At 43.8% G+C, this 23678-nt stretch overlaps 1 protein-coding gene across 4 annotated transcripts in view; it reads left to right on the top strand.

The window, feature by feature from the left end:
- The window catches only part of palm2akap2 (palm2 and akap2 fusion), a 190301-nt gene that overhangs the window by 164139 nt on the left and 2484 nt on the right, over positions 1-23678 (top strand). Inside the window, exon 1 of one of the 4 annotated variants that reach the window (XM_045692698.1) lies at positions 1-87. This exon is cut by the window's left edge and continues 215 nt beyond it. The exons of the other annotated variants lie outside the window; for them this stretch is intronic. Coding sequence (XP_045548654.1) covers positions 1-87 — 87 coding nt within the window. The remainder of the gene's footprint in view (positions 88-23678) is intronic. 4 annotated transcript variants of the gene reach the window in all.

Genomic DNA, 23678 nt, shown 5'->3' with positions numbered 1-23678 from the left:
AGGCACGGCCAGGGGAGGAATGTGACGGGGAGAGAAGTTGAGGAAGGAGAGGAAAAGGTTCTGGGAGAGAGGAAACGGATAGACAGGGTAAGTACTGCAGCTAGCTGGCTGGTCTCTTACACATGAGGAAAGAGGACAACAGCTAACTTTAGGCAGGGTAAGTACTGCAGCTAGCTGGCTGGTCTCTTACACATGAGGAGAGAGGAAAGGGTGGGAGCAGAGATATAGGGCGCTGTGTGTTACTTTGTAGTAGTGAGTATTTTGGTCTGTGTATCTCAGTCTGAGGAAAGAGAAGAGAAGGAATCTGATCAAGCAATAAGAAGGTTTTACTGTGGAAGTCCCTCACTGTGTTGAAGAATAACACACACAGAGGTACTGTACCACTAGCCTCTTCGCTCTGGGAGACCTTACCCAGAAAACACTTGGTATAGCCCGAAGGTATTTTAGATTATAGACTGGTAAGGCATTCCAAGTTCTAGACTGGTAAGGCATTCCAAGTTCTAGACTGATAAGGCTTTCCAGATTCTAGACTAGACTGGTAAGGCTTTCTAGATTCTAGATTGGTAAAGCATTATAGATTGGTAAGGCATTCTAGATTCTAGACTGGTAAGGCATTCCAGATTCTAGACTAGACTGGTAAGGCATTCCAGATTCTAGACTAGACTGGTAAGGCATTCTAGATTCTAGATTTGTACGGCATTCTAGATTCTATATGTGTAAGGCATTTTATATTCTAGATTGGTAAGGCATTCTAGATTCTAGATTGGTAAGGCATTCCAGATTATAAACTTGTAAGGCATTCTAGATTCTAGATTGGTAAGGCATTCCAGATTATAGACTGGTAAAGCATTCCAGATTATAAACTGGCAAGACATTCTAGATTTGTAAGGCATTCTAGATTCTAGATTCTAGATTGGTAAGGCATTCTAGATTCTAGATTGGTAAGGCATTCTAGATTCTAGATTGGTAAGGCATTCCAGATTATAGACTGGTAAGGAATTCTAGATTATAGACTGGTAAAGCATACCAGATTCTAGAATGGCAAGGCACTCCATATTCTAGAATGGCAAGGCATTCCAGATTTTAGACTGGTAAGGCATTCCACATTCTGATCTGATAAGACATTCCATATTGTATACTGGTAAGGAATTCTAGATTCTAGAGTGGTAAGGCATTCCATATTCTAGACTAGACTTGTAAAAAATTCTATATTCTTGTATGGTAAGTCATGCCAGATTCTAGTTTGGTAAGGCATACCATATTCTAGACTGGTAAGGTATTCTAGATTATAGATTGGTAAGGCATTCTAGATTCCAGACTTGTAAGGCATTCCAGATTCTAGTCTGGTAAGGCATGCCAGATTCTGCCAGATTCTATTCTGGTAAGGCATTCCAGGTTCTAGACCTGTAAGGCATAACTGATTCTAGACTGGTAAGGCATTCCAGATTCTAGACTGGTAAGGCATTCCATACTCTAGACTGGTAAGGCATTCCAGATTCTAGGCTAGACTGGTAAGGCATTCTAGATTATAGATTGGTAAGGCATTCTAGATTCCAGACTTGTAAGGCTTTCCAGATTCTAGTCTGGTAAGGCATCCCATACTCTAGACTGGTAAGGCATTCCAGATTCTAGGATAGACTGGTAAAGCATTCTAGATTATAGATTGGTAAGGCATTCTAGATTCCAGACTTATAAGGCATTCCAGGTTCTAGACCTGTAAGGAACAACTGATTCTAGACTGCTAAGGCATTCCAGATTCTAGGCTGGTAAGACATTCCAGATTCTAGGCTAGACCTGTAGGGCATTCTATATTTATAAGGCATTCTAGATTCTAGACTGGTAGGCATTCCAGATTCTAGACTGGTAAGACATTCCAAATTATAGACTGGTAAAGCATTCCCGATTATAGATTTGCCTTTGATGCGTTGGGCAGACCGCACCACCCTCTGGAGAGTCCTGCGGTTGCAGGCAGTGCAGTTGCCGTACCAGGCGGTGATACAGCCCGAAAGGATGCTCTCAATGGTGCATCTGTTAAAGTTTGTGAGGGTTTTAGGGGCCAAGCCGCATTTCTTAAGCTTCCTGAGGTTGAGGCGCTATTGCACCTTCTTCACCACACTGTCTGTGCGGGTGGAACCATTTCAGATCGTCCGTGATGTGTACACCAAGGAACTTGAAGCTTTCCACCTTCTCCGCTGCTGTCCCATCAATGTGGATAGGGGGGTGCTCTCTCTGCTGTCTCCTGAAGTCCACGATCAGCTCATTCGTTTTGTCGACGTTGAGGGGTTATTTTCATTTGAACTAACTGTGTGTAATGAGGGAGACATCAGTGTGTTGCTGGATCAGTGTGTTGCTGGATCAGTGTGTTGCTGTATCAGTGTGTGTTGCTGTATCAGTGTGTATTGTATCAGTGTGTATTGTATCAGTGTGTGTTGATGTATCAGTGTGTATTGTATCAGTGTGTATTGTATCAGTGTGTATTGTATCAGTGTGTATTGTATCAGTGTGTGTTGTATCAGTGTGTATTGTATCAGTGTGTATTGTATCAGTGTGTATTGTATCAGTGTGTGTTGCTGTATCAGTGTGTGTTGCTGTATCAGTGTTGCTGTATCAGTGTGTTGCTGTATCAGTGTGTTGCTGTATCAGTGTGTGTTGCTGTATCAGTGTGTGTTGCTGGATCAGTGTGTGTTGCTGGATCAGTGTGTTGCTGTATCAGTGTGTATTGCTGTATCAGTGTGTGTTGCTGTATCAGTGTGTGTTGTATCAGTGTGTGTTGCTGTATCAGTGTGTTGCTGGATCAGTGTGTATTGTATCAGTGTGTGTTGCTGTATCAGTGTGTGTTGCTGTATCAGTGTGTGTTGTATCAGTGTGTGTTGCTGTATCAGTGTGTATTGTATCAGTGTGTTGTTGTATCAGTGTGTATTGCTGTATCAGTGTGTATTGTATCAGTGTGTGTTGCTGTATCAGTGTGTGTTGCTGTATCAGTGTGTGTATTGTATCAGTGTATTGCTGTATCAGTGTGTTGCTGTATCAGTGTGTATTGTATCAGTGTGTATTGTATCAGTGTGTATTGTATCAGTGTGTATTGTGTCAGTGTGTATTGTATCAGTGTGTATTGTATCAGTGTGTGTTGTATCAGTGTGTGTTGTATCAGTGTGTATTGTATCAGTGTGTATTGCTGTATCAGTGTGTATTGTATCAGTGTGTATTGTATCAGTGTGTGTTGTATCAGTGTGTATTGTATCAGTGTGTGTTGCTGTATCAGTGTGTTGCTGTATCAGTGTGTTGCTGTATCAGTGTGTGTTGCTGTATAAGTGTGTGTTGCTGTATCAGTGTGTTGCTGTATCAGTGTGTGTTGCTGTATCAGTGTGTATTGTATCAGTGTGTATTGTATCAGTGTGTTGCTGTATCAGTGTGTATTGTATCAGTGTGTTGCTGTATCAGTGTGTTGCTGTATCAGTGTGTTGCTGTATCAGTGTGTTGCTGTATCAGTGTGTTGCTGTATCAGTGTGTTGCTGTATCAGTGTGTGTTGCTGTATCAGTGTGTGTTGCTGTATCAGTGTGTGTTGCTGTATCAGTGTGTTGCTGTATCAGTGTGTATTGTATCAGTGTGTGTTGCTGTATCAGTGTGTGTTGCTGTATCAGTGTGTGTTGCTGTATCAGTGTGTATTGTATCAGTGTGTGTTGCTGTATCAGTGTGTGTTGCTGTATCAGTGTGTTGCTGTATCAGTGTGTATTGTATCAGTGTGTGTTGCTGTATCAGTGTGTGTTGCTGTATCAGTGTGTGTTGCTGTATCAGTGTGTTGTTGTATCAGTGTGTATTGTATCAGTGTGTATTGTATCAGTGTGTTGCTGTATCAGTGTGTATTGTATCAGTGTGTTGCTGTATCAGTGTGTATTGTATCAGTGTGTGTTGCTGTATCAGTGTGTGTTGCTGTATCAGTGTGTGTTGCTGTATCAGTGTGTATTGTATCAGTGTGTATTGTATCAGTGTGTTGCTGTATCAGTGTGTATTGTATCAGTATGTATTGTATCAGTGTGTATTGTATCAGTGTGTATTGTATCAGTGTGTATTGTATCAGTGTGTGTTGCTGTATCAGTGTGTATTGTATCAGTGTGTGTTGCTGTATCAGTGTGTATTGTATCAGTGTGTATTGTATCAGTGTGTATTGTATCAGTGTGTGTTGTATCAGTGTGTATTGTATCAGTATGTATTGTATCAGTGTGTTGCTGTATCAGTGTGTATTGTATCAGTGTGTATTGTATCAGTGTGTATTGTATCAGTGTGTATTGTATCAGTGTGTGTTGCTGTATCAGTGTGTATTGTATCAGTGTGTATTGTATCAGTATGTGTTGCTGTATCAGTGTGTGTTGCTGTATCAGTGTGTGTTGCTGTATCAGTGTGTATTGTATCAGTGTGTATTGTATCAGTGTGTTGCTGTATCAGTGTGTATTGTATCAGTGTGTTGCTGTATCAGTGTGTATTGTATCAGTGTGTGTTGCTGTATCAGTGTGTGTTGCTGTATCAGTGTGTATTGTATCAGTGTGTGTTGCTGTATCAGTGTGTATTGTATCAGTGTGTATTGTATCAGTGTGTATTGTATCAGTGTGTATTGTATCAGTGTGTTGCTGTATCAGTATGTATTGTATCAGTGTGTTGCTGTATCAGTGTGTTGCTGTATCAGTGTGTGTTGCTGTATCAGTGTGTATTGTATCAGTGTGTGTTGCTGTATCAGTGTGTGTTGCTGTATCAGTGTGTATTGTATCAGTGTGTATTGTATCAGTGTGTGTTGCTGTATCAGTGTGTATTGTATCAGTGTGTGTTGCTGTATCAGTGTGTGTTGCTGTATCAGTGTGTATTGTATCAGTGTGTATTGTATCAGTGTGTGTTGCTGTATCAGTGTGTATTGTATCAGTGTGTATTGTATCAGTGTGTATTGTATCAGTGTGTGTTGCTGTATCAGTGTGTATTGTATCAGTGTGTATTGTATCAGTGTGTATTGTATCAGTGTGTATTGTATCAGTGTGTATTGTATCAGTGTGTGTTGCTGTATCAGTGTGTATTGTATCAGTGTGTATTGTATCAGTGTGTATTGTATCAGTGTGTATTGTATCAGTGTGTATTGTATCAGTGTGTATTGTATCAGTGTGTGTTGTATCAGTGTGTATTGTATCAGTGTGTATTGTATCAGTGTGTATTGTATCAGTGTGTATTGTATCAGTGTGTGTTGCTGTATCAGTGTGTATTGTATCAGTGTGTGTTGTATCAGTGTGTATTGTATCAGTGTGTATTGTATCAGTGTGTATTGTATCAGTGTGTGTTGCTGTATCAGTGTGTGTTGCTGTATCAGTGTGTATTGTATCAGTGTGTGTTGTATCAGTGTGTATTGTATCAGTGTGTATTGTATCAGTGTGTATTGTATCAGTGTGTATTGTATCAGTGTGTGTTGCTGTATCAGTGTGTATTGCTGTATCAGTGTGTGTTGCTGTATCAGTGTGTATTGTATCAGTGTGTATTGTATCAGTGTGTATTGTATCAGTGTGTGTTGCTGTATCAGTGTGTATTGTATCAGTGTGTGTTGTATCAGTGTGTATTGTATCAGTGTGTGTTGTATCAGTGTGTATTGTATCAGTGTGTATTGTATCAGTGTGTGTTGCTGTATCAGTGTGTGTTGCTGTATCAGTGTGTATTGTATCAGTGTGTGTTGTATCAGTGTGTATTGTATCAGTGTGTATTGTATCAGTGTGTATTGTATCAGTGTGTATTGTATCAGTGTGTGTTGTATCAGTGTGTATTGTATCAGTGTGTATTGTATCAGTGTGTATTGTATCAGTGTGTATTGTATCAGTGTGTGTTGCTGTATCAGTGTGTATTGTATCAGTGTGTGTTGTATCAGTGTGTATTGTATCAGTGTGTGTTGTATCAGTGTGTATTGTATCAGTGTGTATTGTATCAGTGTGTGTTGTATCAGTGTGTATTGTATCAGTGTGTGTTGCTGTATAAGTGTGTGTTGCTGTATCAGTGTGTGTTGCTGTATCAGTGTGTGTTGCTGTATCAGTGTGTATTGTATCAGTGTGTGTTGCTGTATCAGTGTGTGTTGCTGTATCAGTGTGTATTGTATCAGTGTGTGTTGTATCAGTGTGTGTTGCTGTATCAGTGTGTATTGTATCAGTGTGTATTGTATCAGTGTGTATTGTATCAGTGTGTGTATTGTATCAGTGTATTGCTGTATCAGTGTGTGTTGTATCAGTGTGTGTTGTATCAGTGTGTATTGTATCAGTGTGTATTGTATCAGTGTGTGTTGTATCAGTGTGTATTGTATCAGTGTGTGTTGTATCAGTGTGTATTGTATCAGTGTGTGTATTGTATCAGTGTGTGTTGCTGTATCAGTGTGTATTGTATCAGTGTGTGTTGCTGTATCAGTGTGTATTGTATCAGTGTGTGTTGTATCAGTGTGTTGCTGTATCAGTGTGTGTTGTATCAGTGTGTATTGTATCAGTGTGTATTGTATCAGTGTGTATTGTATCAGTGTGTATTGTATCAGTGTGTGTATTGTATCAGTGTGTATTGTATCAGTGTGTATTGTATCAGTGTGTATTGTATCAGTGTGTGTTGTATCAGTGTGTATTGTATCAGTGTGTATTGTATCAGTGTGTATTGTATCAGTGTGTATTGTATCAGTGTGTATTGTATCAGTGTGTTGCTGTATCAGTGTGTGTTGTATCAGTGTGTATTGTATCAGTGTGTATTGTATCAGTGTGTATTGTATCAGTGTGTATTGTATCAGTGTGTTGCTGTATCAGTGTGTGTTGTATCAGTGTGTGTTGCTGTATCAGTGTGTATTGTATCAGTGTGTGTTGCTGTATCAGTGTGTATTGTATCAGTGTGTATTGTATCAGTGTGTATTGTATCAGTGTGTATTGTATCAGTGTGTGTTGTATCAGTGTGTATTGTATCAGTGTGTATTGTATCAGTGTGTATTGTATCAGTTTGTGTTGTATCAGTATGTATTGTATCAGTGTGTTGTATCAGTGTGTGTTGTATCAGTGTGTGTTGTATCAGTGTGTATTGTATCAGTGTGTATTGTATCAGTGTGTATTGTATCAGTGGGTGTTGCTGTATCAGTGTGTATTGTATCAGTGTGTATTGTATCAGTGTGTATTGTATCAGTGTGTATTGTATCAGTGTGTGTTGTATCAGTATGTATTGTATCAGTGTGTATTGTATCAGTGTGTATTGTATCAGTGTGTATTGCTGTATCAGTGTGTATTGTATCAGTGTGTATTGTATCAGTGTGTGTTGTATCAGTGTGTGTTGTATCAGTGTGTGTTGTATCAGTGTGTATTGTATCAGTGTGTATTGTATCAGTGTGTATTGTATCAGTGTGTGTTGCTGTATCAGTGTGTTGCTGTATCAGTGTGTTGCTGTATCAGTGTGTGTTGCTGTATCAGTGTGTGTTGCTGTATCAGTGTGTTGCTGTATCAGTGTGTGTTGCTGTATCAGTGTGTATTGTATCAGTATGTATTGTATCAGTGTGTTGCTGTATCAGTGTGTATTGTATCAGTGTGTTGCTGTATCAGTGTGTTGCTGTATCAGTGTGTTGCTGTATCAGTGTGTATTGTATCAGTGTGTATTGTATCAGTGTGTTGCTGTATCAGTGTGTATTGTATCAGTGTGTGTTGCTGTATCAGTGTGTATTGTATCAGTGTGTTGCTGTATCAGTGTGTTGCTGTATCAGTGTGTATTGTATCAGTGTGTGTTGCTGTATCAGTGTGTATTGTATCAGTGTGTGTTGTAGAGGAGGTATGAGATGTGTTCTTGTGACTGTTCGCTGTTCAGTCGTCAGCTGGTTTCACATGACTGTTGATGTCATTATCAACTCAGGCTGGAAGACAGTGGCGAGGCATTCAGGGACACAGAACATCAGAGAAGACAGGGCCCACACATCACACACACATCAGAGAGAGAGGACAGGACAGACACTCGTTGAGATATAGATATATAGAGAGAGGGAGGTAGAGAGGTAGAGAGGTAGAGAGGGAAGAGAGGGAGGTAGAGAGGTAGAGAGGGAAGAGAGAGAAGAGAGGGTGGGAGATGGGGAAGAGAGGGAGGTAGAGAGAGGGAAGAGAGGGAGGTAGAGAGGTAGAGAAGGAAGAGAGGGAGGTAGAGAGGGAAGATGAAGGAAGATGTTTGATGAACCAACTGCTGAGTTGTTTGATGAACCAACTGCTGAGTTGTTTGATGAACCAACTGCTGAGTTGTTTGATGAACCAACTGCTGAGTTGTTTGATGAACCAACTGCTGAGTTGTTTGATGAACCAGCTGCTGAGTTGTTTGATGAATCAACTGCTGAGTTGTTTGATGAACCAACTGGTGGTTTGCAGGCATTGAGTCATTTAGTTGAGATGATTTCTTTACAAACTGCTGGGTTATTGAGATATGAGGCTGGAGGCAGGTCTTAGTAGGGGCGTGCCTGTTAGATAGTTATTTTTGGTCACCCTTGAGAGTAAATGTCATTCAGATTAATCTGTTCTGTTGCATTGTTATCGCGTGTTAATAATAATAATAATAATTCGTTCCATTTATATAGGGTTTTGCAAAGAATCTCAAAGTGGTTAAAAGCACACACACATTTTTGAGGGGGTGGGAATCAACATCACGACATCATGAGACAGACAGTCATTAGAAAGTTCATGGCTTGAGGGATCATCAGAGGGAGGTGGTCAACCGGGGCAGGCAGGCAGGAAGTGCGTTCTCATCAAGGTGTCTCGTTGTCTCTGCCTTTTCCAAAGTATAACTCAGTCAGAGGAAGCTTGAGCTAAGCCACTAGAGTCCATGGAGTCCATAGCTACTCCTTCACTAGAGTCCATAGCTACTCCTTCACTAGAGTCCATAGCTACTCCTTCACTAGAGTCCATGGAGTCCATAGCTACTCCTTCACTAGAGTCCATAGCTACTCCTTCACTAGAGTCCATAGCTACTCCTATGGCTGGCATTCAGATCAAAACAGCTAGCCAGCTAACGTTAGCCAGCTAGCTAAAACAAACAAATGACTTAGCTGCTTCCTGTGGTTGATTCTGATTATATTAATTAGCTGTATGAATTGTTTCGTTCTTAAAACAAATAGATTGTTAGTAAAAAAAAAAATACATTACAATTAATGAATTACAAAAAAAATGTTTTACAAAATGTACAGGAGGTCTGTTCTTATGTTGCTGCTAGGGCACCAAGACAACTGAAAAACCGTTAAGGTTGAATACTGACACTTCTGTACCTTTAATTAGGCTTCCACACAAGTGGATGTTCCTAAAAAATAGCCCAGTAGTGGGATATGTAAATAAGAATGTTATAAATTTATATTACAATATTTATTTGATTTATTTCCCCTTTATTTAACCAGTTAGGTCATATGTCACGTGCAAGAGGGAGGAGGAGAGCGAGGGAAAGAGGGAGGAGGAGGAGAGCGAGGGAAAGAGGGAGGAGGAGGAGAGCGAGGGAAAGAGGGAGGAGGAGGAGAGCGAGGGAAAGAGGGAGGAGGAGGAGAGCGAGGGAAAGAGGGAGGAGGAGGAGAGCGAGGGAAAGAGGGAGGAGGAGGAGAGCGAGGGAAAGAGGGAGACTGTATGATGTGTGTTGAGTGGTGTCTGTTGGCTGATTGGTCAGTGACAGGGACGTCAGACGTTAGAGGTGGACTGAGGCGCTCTTCAGTCTCTTTCTTCCTCTTTACTGACAGAGTGTCCAAAATGGCACTTTCCCCTATATAGTGCACTTCTTGTTACCAGAGCCCTATGGAAACATACATAGGGAATAGGGTGCATTTTGGGATGCATACGGAGTGTGGCAGTAGGAGTATATGATGCGTGACACAATGTCCCTCGGTGTCTGAGAGAGAGCAGCCCAGGGCCCTCAGTCACACTTCTCTCTCTCTGTCTCACTGTCTGTCTCTCTCTCTGTCTCCCTGTCTGTCTCCTCTCTGTCTGTCTCCCTGTCTGTCTCTCTCTTTGTCTCGCTGTCTGTCTCTCTCTCTGTCTCCTCTCTGTCTGTCTCACTGTCTGTCTCTCTCTCTCTGTCTCCCTGTCTGTCTCCTCACTGTCTGGCTGTTTATTTGATTTACAACAGACCTGGCCCTGTATACTATATTATTCATATTCTGTCTGTCTGTCTGTCTGTCTGTCTGTCTGTCTGTCTGTCTGTCTGTCTGTCTGTCTGTCTGTCTGTCTGTCTGTCTGTCTGTCTGTCTGTCTGTCTGTCTGTCTCCTCTCTGTCTGTCTCTTCTCTGTCTCTTCTCTGTCTGTGTCTCCCTGTCTGTCTCCTCTCTGTCTGTCTGTGTCTCCTCTGTCTGTCTCCTCTCTGTCTGTCTCTTCTCTGTCTCTTCTCTGTCTGTGTCTCCCTGTCTGTCTCCTCTCTCTCTGTCTGTCTGTGTCTCCCTGTCTGTCTCCTCTCTGTCTGTCTGTGTCTCCCTGTCTGTCTCCTCTCTGTCTGTCTGTGTCTCCTCTGTCTGTCTCCTCTCTGTCTGTCTCTTCTCTGTCTCTTCTCTGTCTGGGGTTCCCTGTCTGTCTCCTCTCTGTATGTCTCTCTGTTGTCTGTCTCCCTGTCTGCCTCTCTGTCTGTCTCCTCTCTGTCTGTCTCTTCTCTGTCTCTTCTCTGTCTGGGGTTCCCTGTCTGTCTCCTCTCTGTATGTCTCTCTGTTGTCTCTCTCTCTGTCTCCCTGTCTGTCTGCCTCTCTGTCTGTCTCTGTTTGTCTCTTCTCTGTCTCTCTGTCTGTCTGTCTGCCTCTCTGTCTGTCTCTGTCTGTCTGTCTGTCTCTCTGTCTGTCTGTCTCCCTGTCTGTGTCTCCTCTCTGTTTGTCTGTCTTAAAACCTCACAACACACAAAAACATGGAAGCACACTCACAATTATAAAAATGTTGCAAACAAGTTGTATTCTTGTCAAATTAAATTAAATTGGTCACATACACATATTTAGCAGATGTTATTGTATTTTTTTTCTCTACACATAATACTCTATAATGACAAAGCAAAAACAGGTTGAATTTTTGGTTGTTGATCATTTATAAAAAGTAAAAAACAGAAATATCAGATTTACATATGTATTCAGACCCTTTACTCAGTACTTTGTTGAAGCACCTTTGGTAGCGATTACAGCCTGGAGTCTTCTTGGGTATGACGCAACAAGCTTGACACACCTGTATTTGGGGAGTTTCTCCCATTCCTCTCTGCAGATCCTCTCAAGCTATGTCAGGTTGAATGGGGAGCATCGCTGCACAGCTATTTTCAGGTCTCTCCAGAGATGTTTGATCGGGTTCAAGTCCGGGCTCTGGCTGGGCCACTCAAGGACATTCAGAGACTTGTCTTGGCTGTGTGCTTAGGGTTGTTGTCCTGTTGGAAGGTGAAACTTCACCCCAGTCTGAGGTCCTGAGCACTCTGGAGCAGGTTTTCATCAAGGATCTCTCTGTACTTTGCTCCATTCATCTTTCCCTCTATCCTGACTAGTCTCCCAATCCCTGCTGCTGAAAAACAACCCCACAACATGATGCTGCCACCACCATGCTTCACTGTAGGGATGCTGACACCACCATGCTTCACCATAGGGATGGTGCCAGATTTCCTCCAAACATGACACTTGGCATTCAGGCCAAAGAATTCAATCTTTGTTTCATTAGACCAGAGAAGTGTGCCCCTAGTGATGTGTTGGGCAGACCGCACCACCCTCTGAAGAGCCCTGCAGTTGAGGGTGGTGCATTTGCCATACCAGGCGGTGATACAGCCTGACAGGATGCTCTCAATGGTGCATCTGTAAAAGTTTGTGAGGATCTTAGAGGGCAAGCCAAATTTCTTCAGCCTCCAGAGGTTGAAGAGGTGCTGTTGCGCCTTATTCAACACACTGTCTGTGTGGGTGGAACCATTTCAGTTTGTCCGTGATGTGTACACCAAGGAATTTAAAACTTTCCACCTTCTCCACTACTGTCCCGTCGATGTGGATAGGGGGGTGCTCCCTCTGCTGTTTCCTGAAGTCCACGATCATCTCCTTTGTTTTGTCGACGTTGAGGGAGAGGTTATTTTCCTGGCACCACTCCACCAGGGCCCTCACCTCCTCCCTGTAGGTTGTCTCATCATTGTTGGTAATCAGGCCTACTACTGTTGTGTCGTCTGCAAACTTGATGATTGAGTTGGAGGCACAGATGGCCACGCAGTCATGGGTGAACAGCGAGTACAGGAGGGGGCTGAGAACACACCCTTGTGGGGCCCCCTTGTTGAGGATCAGCGTAGTGGAGGTGTTGTTGACCTAGTTGTACAGGGCAGGGCTCCTGGCTGCAGCGTCCACCATCAGTCTCTGTACTTCCTGGTGGCAGCGTCCACCATCAGTCTCTGTACCTCCTGGCAGCAGCGTCCACCATCAGTCTCTGTACCTCCTGGTAGCAGCATCCACCATCAGTCTCTATACCTCCTGGCGGCAGCGTCCACCATCAGTCTCTGTACCTCCTGGCAGCAGCATCCACCATCAGTCTCTGTACCTCCTGGTAGCAGCATCCACCATCAGTCTCTGTTCCTCCTGGTGGCAGCATCCACCATCAGTCTCTGTACCTCCTGGTGGCAGCGTCCACCATCAGTCTCTGTACCTCCTGGCAGCAGCATCCACCATCAGTCTCTATACCTCCTGGTGGCAGCGTCCACCATCAGTCTCTGTTCCTCCTGGTGGCAGCATCCACCATCAGTCTCTGTTCCTCCTGGTGGCAGCGTCCACCATCAGTCTCTGTACCTCCTGGTGGCAGCGTCCACCATCAGTCTCTATACCTCCTGGTGGCAGCATCCACCATCAGTCTCTGTACCTCCTGGTGGCAGCGTCCACCATCAGTCTCTGTACCAAAAAATGTTCAGACTCCTGCCAATGACGTATTTGCGTCAGTCGTTACTATGGCAATTCAAATGTCTCTACCCATACCTCTAATGAATGTTGTTCAAGATCAAAATATTACAAATAGAGATGTTTCTATGCTACGATCTCATGCTTAGTGTTAGTGGATTGAATACGTGTCTTCGCTCAGCTTTACTTCCTGAAGTGTTTCCATTCCTCTTTAAAGCAGGCTACTCATCCAAAAGACTGAAATGTTTGGAAGAAGCAACTATTATATTGTCATCTGCATATCATTTTGAATCATTAGAATTAACATTGTAATGCAATGGTCCCCCAGAGTCATGAATCCTGTTGAACCCTACAGAATGGCTCCACACTGTGGCAGAAAGAGATCACTACACTCTGCAGATGAACTGCACTGTCTAGGCACTGCACCAAGACACACACCACCTCTCAATGTTACACAGAGAGAGAGAGAGAGTAAGCCTAGATAGATGTGGTGGAATCTGGCTTAGAGGACATTAAAGGACAGAGAGGGGTTGGACGAGGTGTGGTGTGGGGAGGAGTTGTTGGGGGAGGAGTGGTGTGGGGAGTAGAGGGAGTAGAGATAGAGGTAGAGGGAGTAGAGGTAGAGGGAGTAGAGGTAGAGGGAGTAGAGGGAGTAGAGGGAGTAGAGGGAGTAGAGGTAGAGGTAGTAGAGGGAGTAGAGGTAGTAGAGGGAGTAGAGGTAGTAGAGGGAGTAGAGGTAGTAGAGGAAGAGGTAGTAGAGGTAGTAGAGGAAGAGGTAGTATAGGTAGTAGAGGTAGTAGAGGTAGAGGTAGTAGAGGGAATAGAGGGAGTAGAGGGAGTAGAGGTAGTAGAGGTAGTAGAGGGAGTAGAGGTAGAGGTAGTAGAGGGAATAGAGGGAGTAGAGGGAGTAGAGGTAGAGGTAGTAGAGGGAGTAGAGGTAGTAGAGGGAGTAGAGGTAGAGGTAGTAGAGGGAATAGAGGGAGTAGAGGTAGAGGTAGTAGAGGGAGTAGAGGGAGTAGAGGTAGTAGAGGTAGTAGAGGGAGTAGAGGGAGTAGAGGGAGTAGAGGGTGTAGAAGTAGTAGAGGTAGTAGAGGTAGTAGAGGGAGTAGAGGGAGTAGAGGTAGTAGAGGGAGTAGAGGGAGTAGAGGGAGTAGAGGGAGTAGAGGTAGTAGAGGTAGTAAAGGGAGAGGTAGTAGATAGAGTAGAGGTAGTAGAGGTAGTAGAGGGAGTAGAGGGAGTAGAGGTAGTATAGGGAGTAGAGGTAGTAGAGGGAGTAGAAGTAGAGGGAGTAGAGGTAGTATAGGTAGTATAGGTAGTAGAGGGAGTAGAGGGAGTAGAGGGAGTAGAGGGAGTAGAGGTAGTATAGGTAGTAGAGGGAGTAGAGGGAGTAGAGGTAGTATAGGTAGTAGAGGGAGTAGAGGGAGTAGAGGTAGTAGAGGGAGTAGAGGGAGTAGAGGGAGTAGAGGTAGTAGAGGGAGTAAAGGGAGAGGTAGTAGATAGAGTAGAGGTAGTATAGGTAGTAGAGGGAGTAGAGGGAGTAGAGGGAGTAGAGGGAGTAGAGGGAGTAGAGGGAGTAAAGGGAGTAGAGGGAGTATAGGTAGTAGAGGTAGTAGAGGTAGTATAGGTAGTAGAGGGAGTAGAGGGAGTAGAGGGAGTATAGGTAGTATAGGTAGTAGAGGTAGTATAGGTAGTAGAGGGAGTAGAGGGAGTAGAGGTAGTAGAGGGAGTAGAGGGAGTAGAGGGAGTAGAGGTAGTAGAGGGAGTAAAGGGAGAGGTAGTAGATAGAGTAGAGGTAGTATAGGTAGTAGAGGGAGTAGAGGGAGTAGAGGGAGTAGAGGGAGTAGAGGGAGTAGAGGGAGTAAAGGGAGAGGTAGTAGATAGAGTAGAGGTAGTATAGGTAGTAGAGGGAGTAGAGGGAGTAGAGGGAGTAGAGGGAGTAGAGGGAGTAGAGGTAGAGGGAGTAGAGGGAGTAGAGGGAGTAGAGGGAGTAGAGGGAGTAGAGGTAGTAGAGGTAGTAGAGGTAGTAGAGGGAGTAGAGGGAGTAGAGGGAGTAGAGGTAGTATAGGTAGTAGAGGGAGTAGAGGGAGTAGAGGGAGTAGAGGGAGTATAGGTAGTATAGGTAGTAGAGGGAGTAGAGGGAGTAGAGGGAGTAGAGGGAGTATAGGTAGTAGAGGGAGTAGAGGGAGTAGAGGGAGTAGAGGGAGTAGAGGGAGTAGAGGGAGTAGAGGTAGTATAGGGAGTAGAGGTAGTAGAGGGAGTAGAGGGAGTATAGGTAGTATAGGTAGTAGAGGGAGTAGAGGGAGTAGAGGGAGTAGAGGTAGAGGGAGTAGAGGGAGTAGAGGTAGTAGAGGTAGTAGAGGTAGTAGAGGGAGTAGAGGGAGTAGAGGGAGTAGAGGTAGTAGAGGGAGTAAAGGGAGAGGTAGTAGATAGAGTAGAGGTAGTAGAGGGAGTAGAGGGAGTAGAGGGAGTAGAGGTAGTATAGGTAGTATAGGTAGTAGAGGTAGTAGAGGTAGTAGAGGTAGAGGGAGTAGATGTAGAGGTAGTGGAGGGAGTAGAGGTAGAGGGAGTAGATGTAGAGGTAGTGGAGGGAGTAGAGGTAGAGGGAGTAGATTTAGAGGTAGTAGAGGTAGAGGGAGTAGAGTTAGTAGAGGTAGTAAAGGTAGTAGAGGTAGAGGTAGTAGAGGTAGTAGATAGAGTAGAGGTAGTATAGGTAGTAGAGGGAGTAGAGGGAGTAGAGGGAGTAGAGGTAGTAGAGGTAGTAGAGGTAGTAGAGGTAGAGGGAGTAGATGTAGAGGTAGTGGAGGGAGTAGAGGTAGAGGGAGTAGATGTAGAGGTAGTGGAGGGAGTAGAGGTAGAGGGAGTAGATTTAGAGGTAGTAGAGGTAGAGGGAGTAGAGTTAGTAGAGGTAGTAAAGGTAGTAGAGGTAGAGGTAGTAGAGGTAGAGGGAGTAGAGGTAGTAGAATTAGAGGTAGTAGCGGTAGAGGGAGTAGAGGTAGTATAATTAGAGGTAGTAGCGGTAGAGGGAGTAGAGGTAGAGGGAGTAGAGGTAGTTGTTGGTAGGGCTGGGGGGTTGAACCTCAACCCCTGAAGTGTCTCTCCAAGTGTTCCTTAATAGTGAAGTAGTAGAGCAGGAAGTAGCAAGGTGCTTGGGGAGAGGAAACCCCTCATGAAGCAGCACTGTTCTAAAACATTTCTTTGGAGACCCTCCAGATAACCTCTCTAATCAATGACTCTTCAGTTAATTATTCATCTCACTCATGTCCCTCTGTAATGTACTGGGGACTCCTCTCCCGGTGAGAAATCAGATCTGGAATCAGGACTGCCCTCAGTTATCTCTGTAGGCTGATACATAGGCGGCCATTTTGTTTACACTCTTTCCCACACAGGATTATGTTAGTAGCTACAAGTATATGCTAACACAAAAAATATGTGGACACCCTTTCAAATGAGTGGATTTGGCTATTTCAGCCACACCCGTTGCTGACAGGTGTATAAAATCGAGCACACCGCCATGCAATCTCCATAGACAAACATTGGAAGTAGAATGGCCTTACTGAAGAGCTCAGTGACTTTCAACGTGGCACAGTCATAGGATACCACCTTTCCAACAATTCCGTTCGTCAAATTTCTGCCCTGCTAGAGCTGCCACGGTCAACTAGTAAGTGCTGTTATTGTGAAGTGGAAACGTCTAGGAGCAACAACGGCTCAGCCGCAAAGTGGTAGGCCATACAAGCTCACAGAACCGCCAAGTGCTGAAGTGCATAACGCATAAGAATCGTCTGTCCTCGGATTCAACACTCACTACCGAGTTCCAATGGAAGCAACGTCAGAACAACTGTTTGTCGGGAGCTTCATGAAATGGGTTTCCATGGCCGAGCAGCCGCACAAAAGCCTAAGATCACCATGCGCAATGCCAAGCGTCGGCCGTAGTGGTGTAAAGCTCGCCGCCACTGGACTCTGGAGCAGCGGAAACGCGTTTTCTGGAGTGATGAATCACGCTTCACCATTTGGCAGTCCGACAGACAAATTTGTGTTTGGCGGATGCCAGGAGAACGCTACCTGCCCGAATGCATAGTGCCAACTGTAAAGTTTGGTGGAGGAGGAGTAATGTTCTAGGGCTGTTGATCATGGTTCGGGCCCCTTAGTTCAAGTGAAGGGAAATCTTAACGCTACAGCATACCATGACATTCTAGACAATTCTGTGCTTCCATCTTTGTGTTAACAGTTTGGGGAAGACCCTTTCCTGTTTCAGCTTGACAATACCCCCGTGCACAAAGTGACCTCACTAATGCTCTTGTGGCTGAATGGAAGCAAGTTCCCACAACAATGTTCCAACATCTAGTGGAAAGCCTTCCCAGAAGAGTGGAGGCTGTTATAGCGGCAATGTTCCAACATCTAGTGGAAAGCCTTCCCAGAAGAGTGGAGGATGTTATAGCAGCAATGTTCCAACATCTAGTGGAAAGCCTTCCCAGAAGAGTGGAGGCTGTTATAGCAGCAAAGGGGGGACCAACTCCATATTAATGACCATGATTATGGAATGAGATGTTGGACGAACAGGTCATCCACCACATGACCAAAAGTATGTGGTTATGGGGCATTTTAACGTTAGATAAAGCACTAGTGCTGAATTCCCCTGAGTGACTGGTTCTGAGTGACGGGTCTGAGTGACTGGTTCTGAGTGACTGGTTCTGAGTAACTGGTTCTGAGTAACTGGTTCTGAGTAATTGGTTCTGAGTGACTGGTTCTGAGTGACTGGTTCTGAGTGATGGGTCTGAGTGATGGGTCTGAGTGACTGGTTCTGAGTGACTGGGTCTGAGTGACTGGTTCTGAATGACTGGTTCTGAGTGATGGGTCTGAGTGATGGGTCTGAGTGACTGGTTCTGAGTGACTGGTTCTGAGTGACTGGGTCTGAGTGACTGGTTCTGAGTGATGGGTCTGAGTGACTGGTTCTGAGTGACTGGTTCTGAGTGATGGGTCTGAGTGACTGGGTCTGAGTGACTGGGTCTGAGTGACTGGTTCTGAGTGATGGGTCTGAGTGATGGGTCTGAGTGACTGGTTCTGAGTGACTGGTTCTGAGTGATGGGTCTGAGTGACTGGTTCTGAGTGATGGGTCTGAGTGACTGGTTCTGAGTGACTGGTTCTGAGTGATGGTTCTGAGTGATGGGTCTGAGTGATGGGTCTGAGTGACTGGTTCTGAGTGATGGGTCTGAGTGATGGGTCTGAGTGATGGGTCTGAGTGACTGGTTCTGAGTGACTGGTTCTGAGTGATGGGTCTGAGTGACTGGTTCTGAGTGATGGGTCTGAGTGACTGGTTCTGAGTGACTGGTTCTGAGTGATGGTTCTGAGTGATGGGTCTGAGTGACTGGTTCTGAGTGATGGGTCTGAGTGATGGGTCTGAGTGACTGGTTCTGAGTGATGGGTCTGAGTGACTGGTTCTGAGTGATGGGTCTGAGTGACTGGTTCTGAGTGACTGGTTCTGAGTGATGGTTCTGAGTGACTGGTTCTGAGTGACTGGTTCTGAGTGATGGGTCTGAGTGACTGGTTCTGAGTGACTGGTTCTGAGTGACTGGTTCCATCATAGTAAAGCTCTGCTGGATTGCATTCCATTATTGATGACAGGATCAGATTTAATGGGTCAGCTAACCCATGACCCCCAGCACACGGTCTCTTCCTACATTATGTATGTTGGGCCCATGCCAGGCATCCCAGGTGACATTGGGACAGTGCTGTGGGTAGTCTCAAGAACATTCATGTGTACTGACTCTACCTGTACTGACCCTACCCTGTACTAACTCTACCTGTACTGACTCTACCTGTACTGACTCTACCTGTACTGACTCTACCTGTACTGACCCTACCTGTACCGACTCTACCTGTACCGACTCTACCTGTACTGACCCTACCTGTACTTACCCTACCTGTACTGACTTTACCTGTACTGACCCTACCTGTACTGACTCTACCTGTACTGACCCTACCTGTACTGACTCTACCTGTACTGACCCTACCTGTACTGACTCTACCTGTACTGACTCTACCTGTACTGACCCAACCTGTACTGACCCTGTCTGTACTGACTCTACCTGTACTGACTTTACCTGTACTGACCCTGCCTGTACTGACTCTACCTGTACTGACTCTACCTGTACTGACCCAACCTGTACTGACCCTGTCTGTACTGACTCTACCTGTACTGACTTTACCTGTACTGACTCTACCTGTACTGACTCTACCTGTACTGACCCTACCTGTACTGACCCTACCTGTACTGACCCTACCTGTACTGACTCTACCTGTACTTACCCTACCTGTACTGACTCTACCTGTACTTACCCTACCTCTACTGACTCTACCTGTACTGACTTTACCTGTACTGACCCTGCCTGTACTGACTCTACCTGTACTGACTACCTGTACTGACTACCTGTACTGACACTACCTGTACTGACCCTGCCTGTACTGACTCTACCTGTACTGACTCTACCTGTACTGACCCTACCTGTACTGACCCTACCTGTACTGACTCTACCTGTACTGACTCTACCTGTACTGACTCTAGATACACCGACTCTACTGTTATTATTATCTATCCAGACACCAGTCACTTACCCCTGCTTTCATGTACATATCTACCTCAAATACCTCCTACACCCAGCACGTTGATCTGGTACTTCCTGTATATAGCTCCACATTGATCTGGTACTTCCTGTATATAGCTCCACATTGATCTGGTACTTCCTGTATATAGCTCCACATTGATCTGGTACTGGTACTTCCTGTATATAGCTCCACATTGATCTGGTATTTCCTGTATATAGCTCCACATTGATCTGGTAGTTCCTGTATATAGCTCCACATTGATCTGGTACTTCCTGTATATAGCTCCACATTGATCTGGTTCTTCCTGTATATAGCTCCACATTGATCTGGTTCTCCCTGTATATAGCTCCACATTGATCTGGTACTTCCTGTATATAGCTCCACATTGATCTGGTACTTCCTGTATATAGCTCCTCATTGATCTGGTACTCCCTGTATATAGCTCCACATTGATCTGGTACTCCCTGTATATAGCTCCACATTGATCTGGTACTCCCTGTATATAGCTCCACATTGATCTGGTACTGGTTCTCCCTGTATATAGCTCCACATTGATCTGGTTCTCCCTGTATATAGCTCCACATTGATCTGGTACTTCCTGTATATAGCTCCACATTGATCTGGTACTCCCTGTATATAGCTCCACATTGATCTGGTACTGGTACTCCCTGTATATAGCTCCACATTGATCTGGTACTTCCTGTATATAGCTCCAATTTGATCTGGTACTTCCTGTATATAGCTCCTCATTGATCTGGTACTCCCTGTATATAGCTCCACATTGATCTGGTACTTCCTGTATATACCTCCACATTGATCTGGTACTGGTACTCCCTGTATATAGCTCCACAATGATCTGGTACTCCCTGTATATAGCTCCACATTGATCTGGTACTCCCTGTATATAGCTCCACATTGATCTGGTACTCCCTGTATATAGCTCCACATTGATCTGGTACTTCCTGTATATAGCTCCACATTGATCTGGTACTTCCTGTATATAGCTCCACATTGATCTGGTACTTCCTGTATATAGCTCCACATTGATCTGGTACTGGTACTCCCTGTATATAGCTCCACATTGATCTGGTACTGGTACTCCCTGTATATAGCTCCACATTGATCTGGTACTGTCCCCTGTATATAGCTCCACATTGATTGACTGGTACTTCCTGTATATAGCTCCACATTGATCTGGTACTGGTACTCCCTGTATATAGCTCCACATTGATCTGGTACTGGTACTCCCTGTATATAGCTCCACATTGATCTGGTACTCCCTGTATATAGCTCCACATTGATCTGGTACTTCCTGTATATAGCTCCACATTGATCTGGTACTGGTACTCCCTGTATATAGCTCCACATTGATCTGGTACTTCCTGTATATAGCTCCACATTGATCTGGTACTTCCTGTATATAGCTCCACATTGATCTGGTTCTCCCTGTATATAGCTCCACATTGATCTGGTACTTCCTGTATATAGCTCCACATTGATCTGGTACTCCCTGTATATAGCTCCACATTGATCTGGTACTTCCTGTATATAGCTCCACATTGATCTGGTACTTCCTGTATATAGCTCCACATTGATCTGGTACTCCCTGTATATAGCTCCACATTGATCTGGTACTCCCTGTATATAGCTCCACATTGATCTGGTACTGGTTCTCCCTGTATATAACCCCACATTGATCTGGTACTCCCTGTATATAGCTCTGTTCTTGTGTATTGTATTCTTCCTGTGTTTCTATCATTGTTGGGAAGGGCTTTAAGCAAGCGTTGCATGATTAAGTCTGCATCCACTAAATTCGGCCCATGTGACAAATAAAATGTGATTTGATATGAATATGGTCTTGATTTCTTCCATACAAGAACACATGAGGTCACCTTCACGTAGAAGGACCCGTGAGGTCATATTCACGTAAAGGACCCGTGAGGTCATATTCACGTAAAGGACCCGTGAGGTCATATTCACGTAAAGGACCCGTGAGGTCATATTCACGTAAAGGACCCGTGAGGTCACCTTCATGTAAAGTTCATAGGAGCATGTCAAATTGGGTGTCAAATGAAAGTTACGAGTCTATATTTTTGAGAAATTAAGGCATATATAATTTGTTCAACCATTTTCTATCCTAAAAAGCAAAGGCTTTGGTCTCTTGTCAAAAGACAACATCTACCAGAAAAAGTCTTAAAAGAGATTAGAAATGCATCAACTCAATAATGTTGAAGTAAAGCCCCCTGCCAACTAATATACACTCAATAATGTTGAAGTAAAGCCCCCTGCCAACTAATATCAACTCAATAATGTTGAAGTAAAGCCCCCTGCCAACTAACATCAACTCAATAATGTTGAAGTAAAGCCCCCTGCCAACTAATATACACTCAATAATGTTGAAGTAAAGCCCCCTGCCAACTAATATACACTCAATAATGTTGAAGTAAAGCCCCCTGCCAACTAATATACACTCAATAATGTTGAAGTAAAGCCCCCTGGCAACTAACATCAACACTTATATTGAGTTGAGGAAATATTTTTCTGCCTTCTGTAAGTTTATGAAACATTGCCTTGAGCCTTAAAATTCCATTACCAAAAACCCACATATCTTTACATTTTAGTCATCTTATCCAGAGCGACTTACAGTAGTGAATGCATACATTTTTTGTTGTACTGGCCCCCCCCCGTGGGAATCGAACCCACAACCCTGGAGTTGCACACACCATGCTGGCATTGCGAACACCATGCTCTACCAACTGAGCCACAGGGAAGGCCCGATACCTTGAAGATATTTTCTAATTTCTCTCCCTCGTGAGGAGGAAGGATCATGACAGATCGGTAACAGAATTTCAGAAAAATCTGTCAGAAAGGTAGAGTATTGTTCAAGTCCTTTACTGTAAAGTAGAGCTGAGTACAATAGAGTTCATTACAGTACACAGTAAGAGCACACAAGCTGAGTACACAATAATATACTGTACAGAACTATACTGTACTTTTCTGTTATGAACTGTATTCTACTGTACTGAACTCTACTGTATTCTACTGAGCTCTACTGTATTCTACTGAGCTCTACTGTATTCTACTGAACTCTACTGTATTCTACTGAGCTCTACTGTACTGTGATGTTCAAACTATGATTGGTTCAGATTTGGTTCAGACGGGTTTGGGGGCAGAGCTCATTAAAATAATATCCAGGGTGTAGAATAATACCCAAATATGCAAAGAATGACATTCACATCTATAATTATATACGTGTGTAGTGCAGATCAGGGACCCATGATGAAATTCCGTTACCGCAATTCTGTTACCGGGTGTAAATCCACTTCACTTACTGTAGTTCAATAACTCAAGGTGTCATGTCATAGCTGATACCTCATTGTTTCTGCAGACATCTTTAATCTGAATTCAGAGCAGATATTTTAACAGGGTTGTTGGAATACGTGGTCACGTAAAAAAGTCGATGTTACCGAAATTCTGTTACAAACTTTGGATGTGCGCAGTTTTTCCAGTAAATGTGTTTTTTGTAAACAAAAAATTTTCAGTGTAAATTGTTCAAAGTAGTCCTTAATGGAGTTGTATAGGTTTGTTATATTTTTGTTAAATCAATGGGGGGGTTTTTTGGGCTTAAACTTTAAGTGAAAAAAATTCCACCATAGTAGAATTAATTGGCCATAACTCAATTTTATTGCAGCTACTGTAGATTCAGTATTTGGTTTCTCTTCTAACAATGGAATCATTACTCACAGTTAGTTCTTCCTGTTTAATTCCAAGCAGTGGAAGTTTCATTAACTGATACTGCTATGTATTGCCGAGACACTGAATAAAAGTCATTATTACATTGAAATATATGTTCTAGGTCTTTCAGAAATCCCTGAAAATGCTAGCTGAGAAAATGAAGCCTAATTTGGGATGCGTCCCAAATGGTACCCTGTTCCATAGAACTCTGGTCTAAAGTAGTGTACTATATAGGGAATAGGGTTCTATTGGGCTCTGGTCTAAAGTAGTGCACTATATAGGGAATAGGGTTCCATAGGGCTCTGGTCTAAAGTAGTGCACTATATAGGGAATAGGGTTCCATAGGGTTCTGGTCTAAAGTAGTGCACTACATAGGGAATAGGGTTCTATAGGGCTCTGGTCTAAAGTAGTGCACTATATAGGGAATAGGGTTCCATAGGACTCTGGTCTAAAGTAGTGCACTACATAGGGAATAGGGTTCTA

The sequence above is a fragment of the Salmo salar genome, chromosome ssa13, assembly GCF_905237065.1.
Source record: "Salmo salar chromosome ssa13, Ssal_v3.1, whole genome shotgun sequence".
In the NCBI taxonomy this organism is placed as follows: domain Eukaryota; kingdom Metazoa; phylum Chordata; class Actinopteri; order Salmoniformes; family Salmonidae; genus Salmo; species Salmo salar.
The sequence above is the reverse complement of the archived record's forward strand: the minus strand, read 5'-3'. Positions and strand labels throughout refer to the sequence as shown.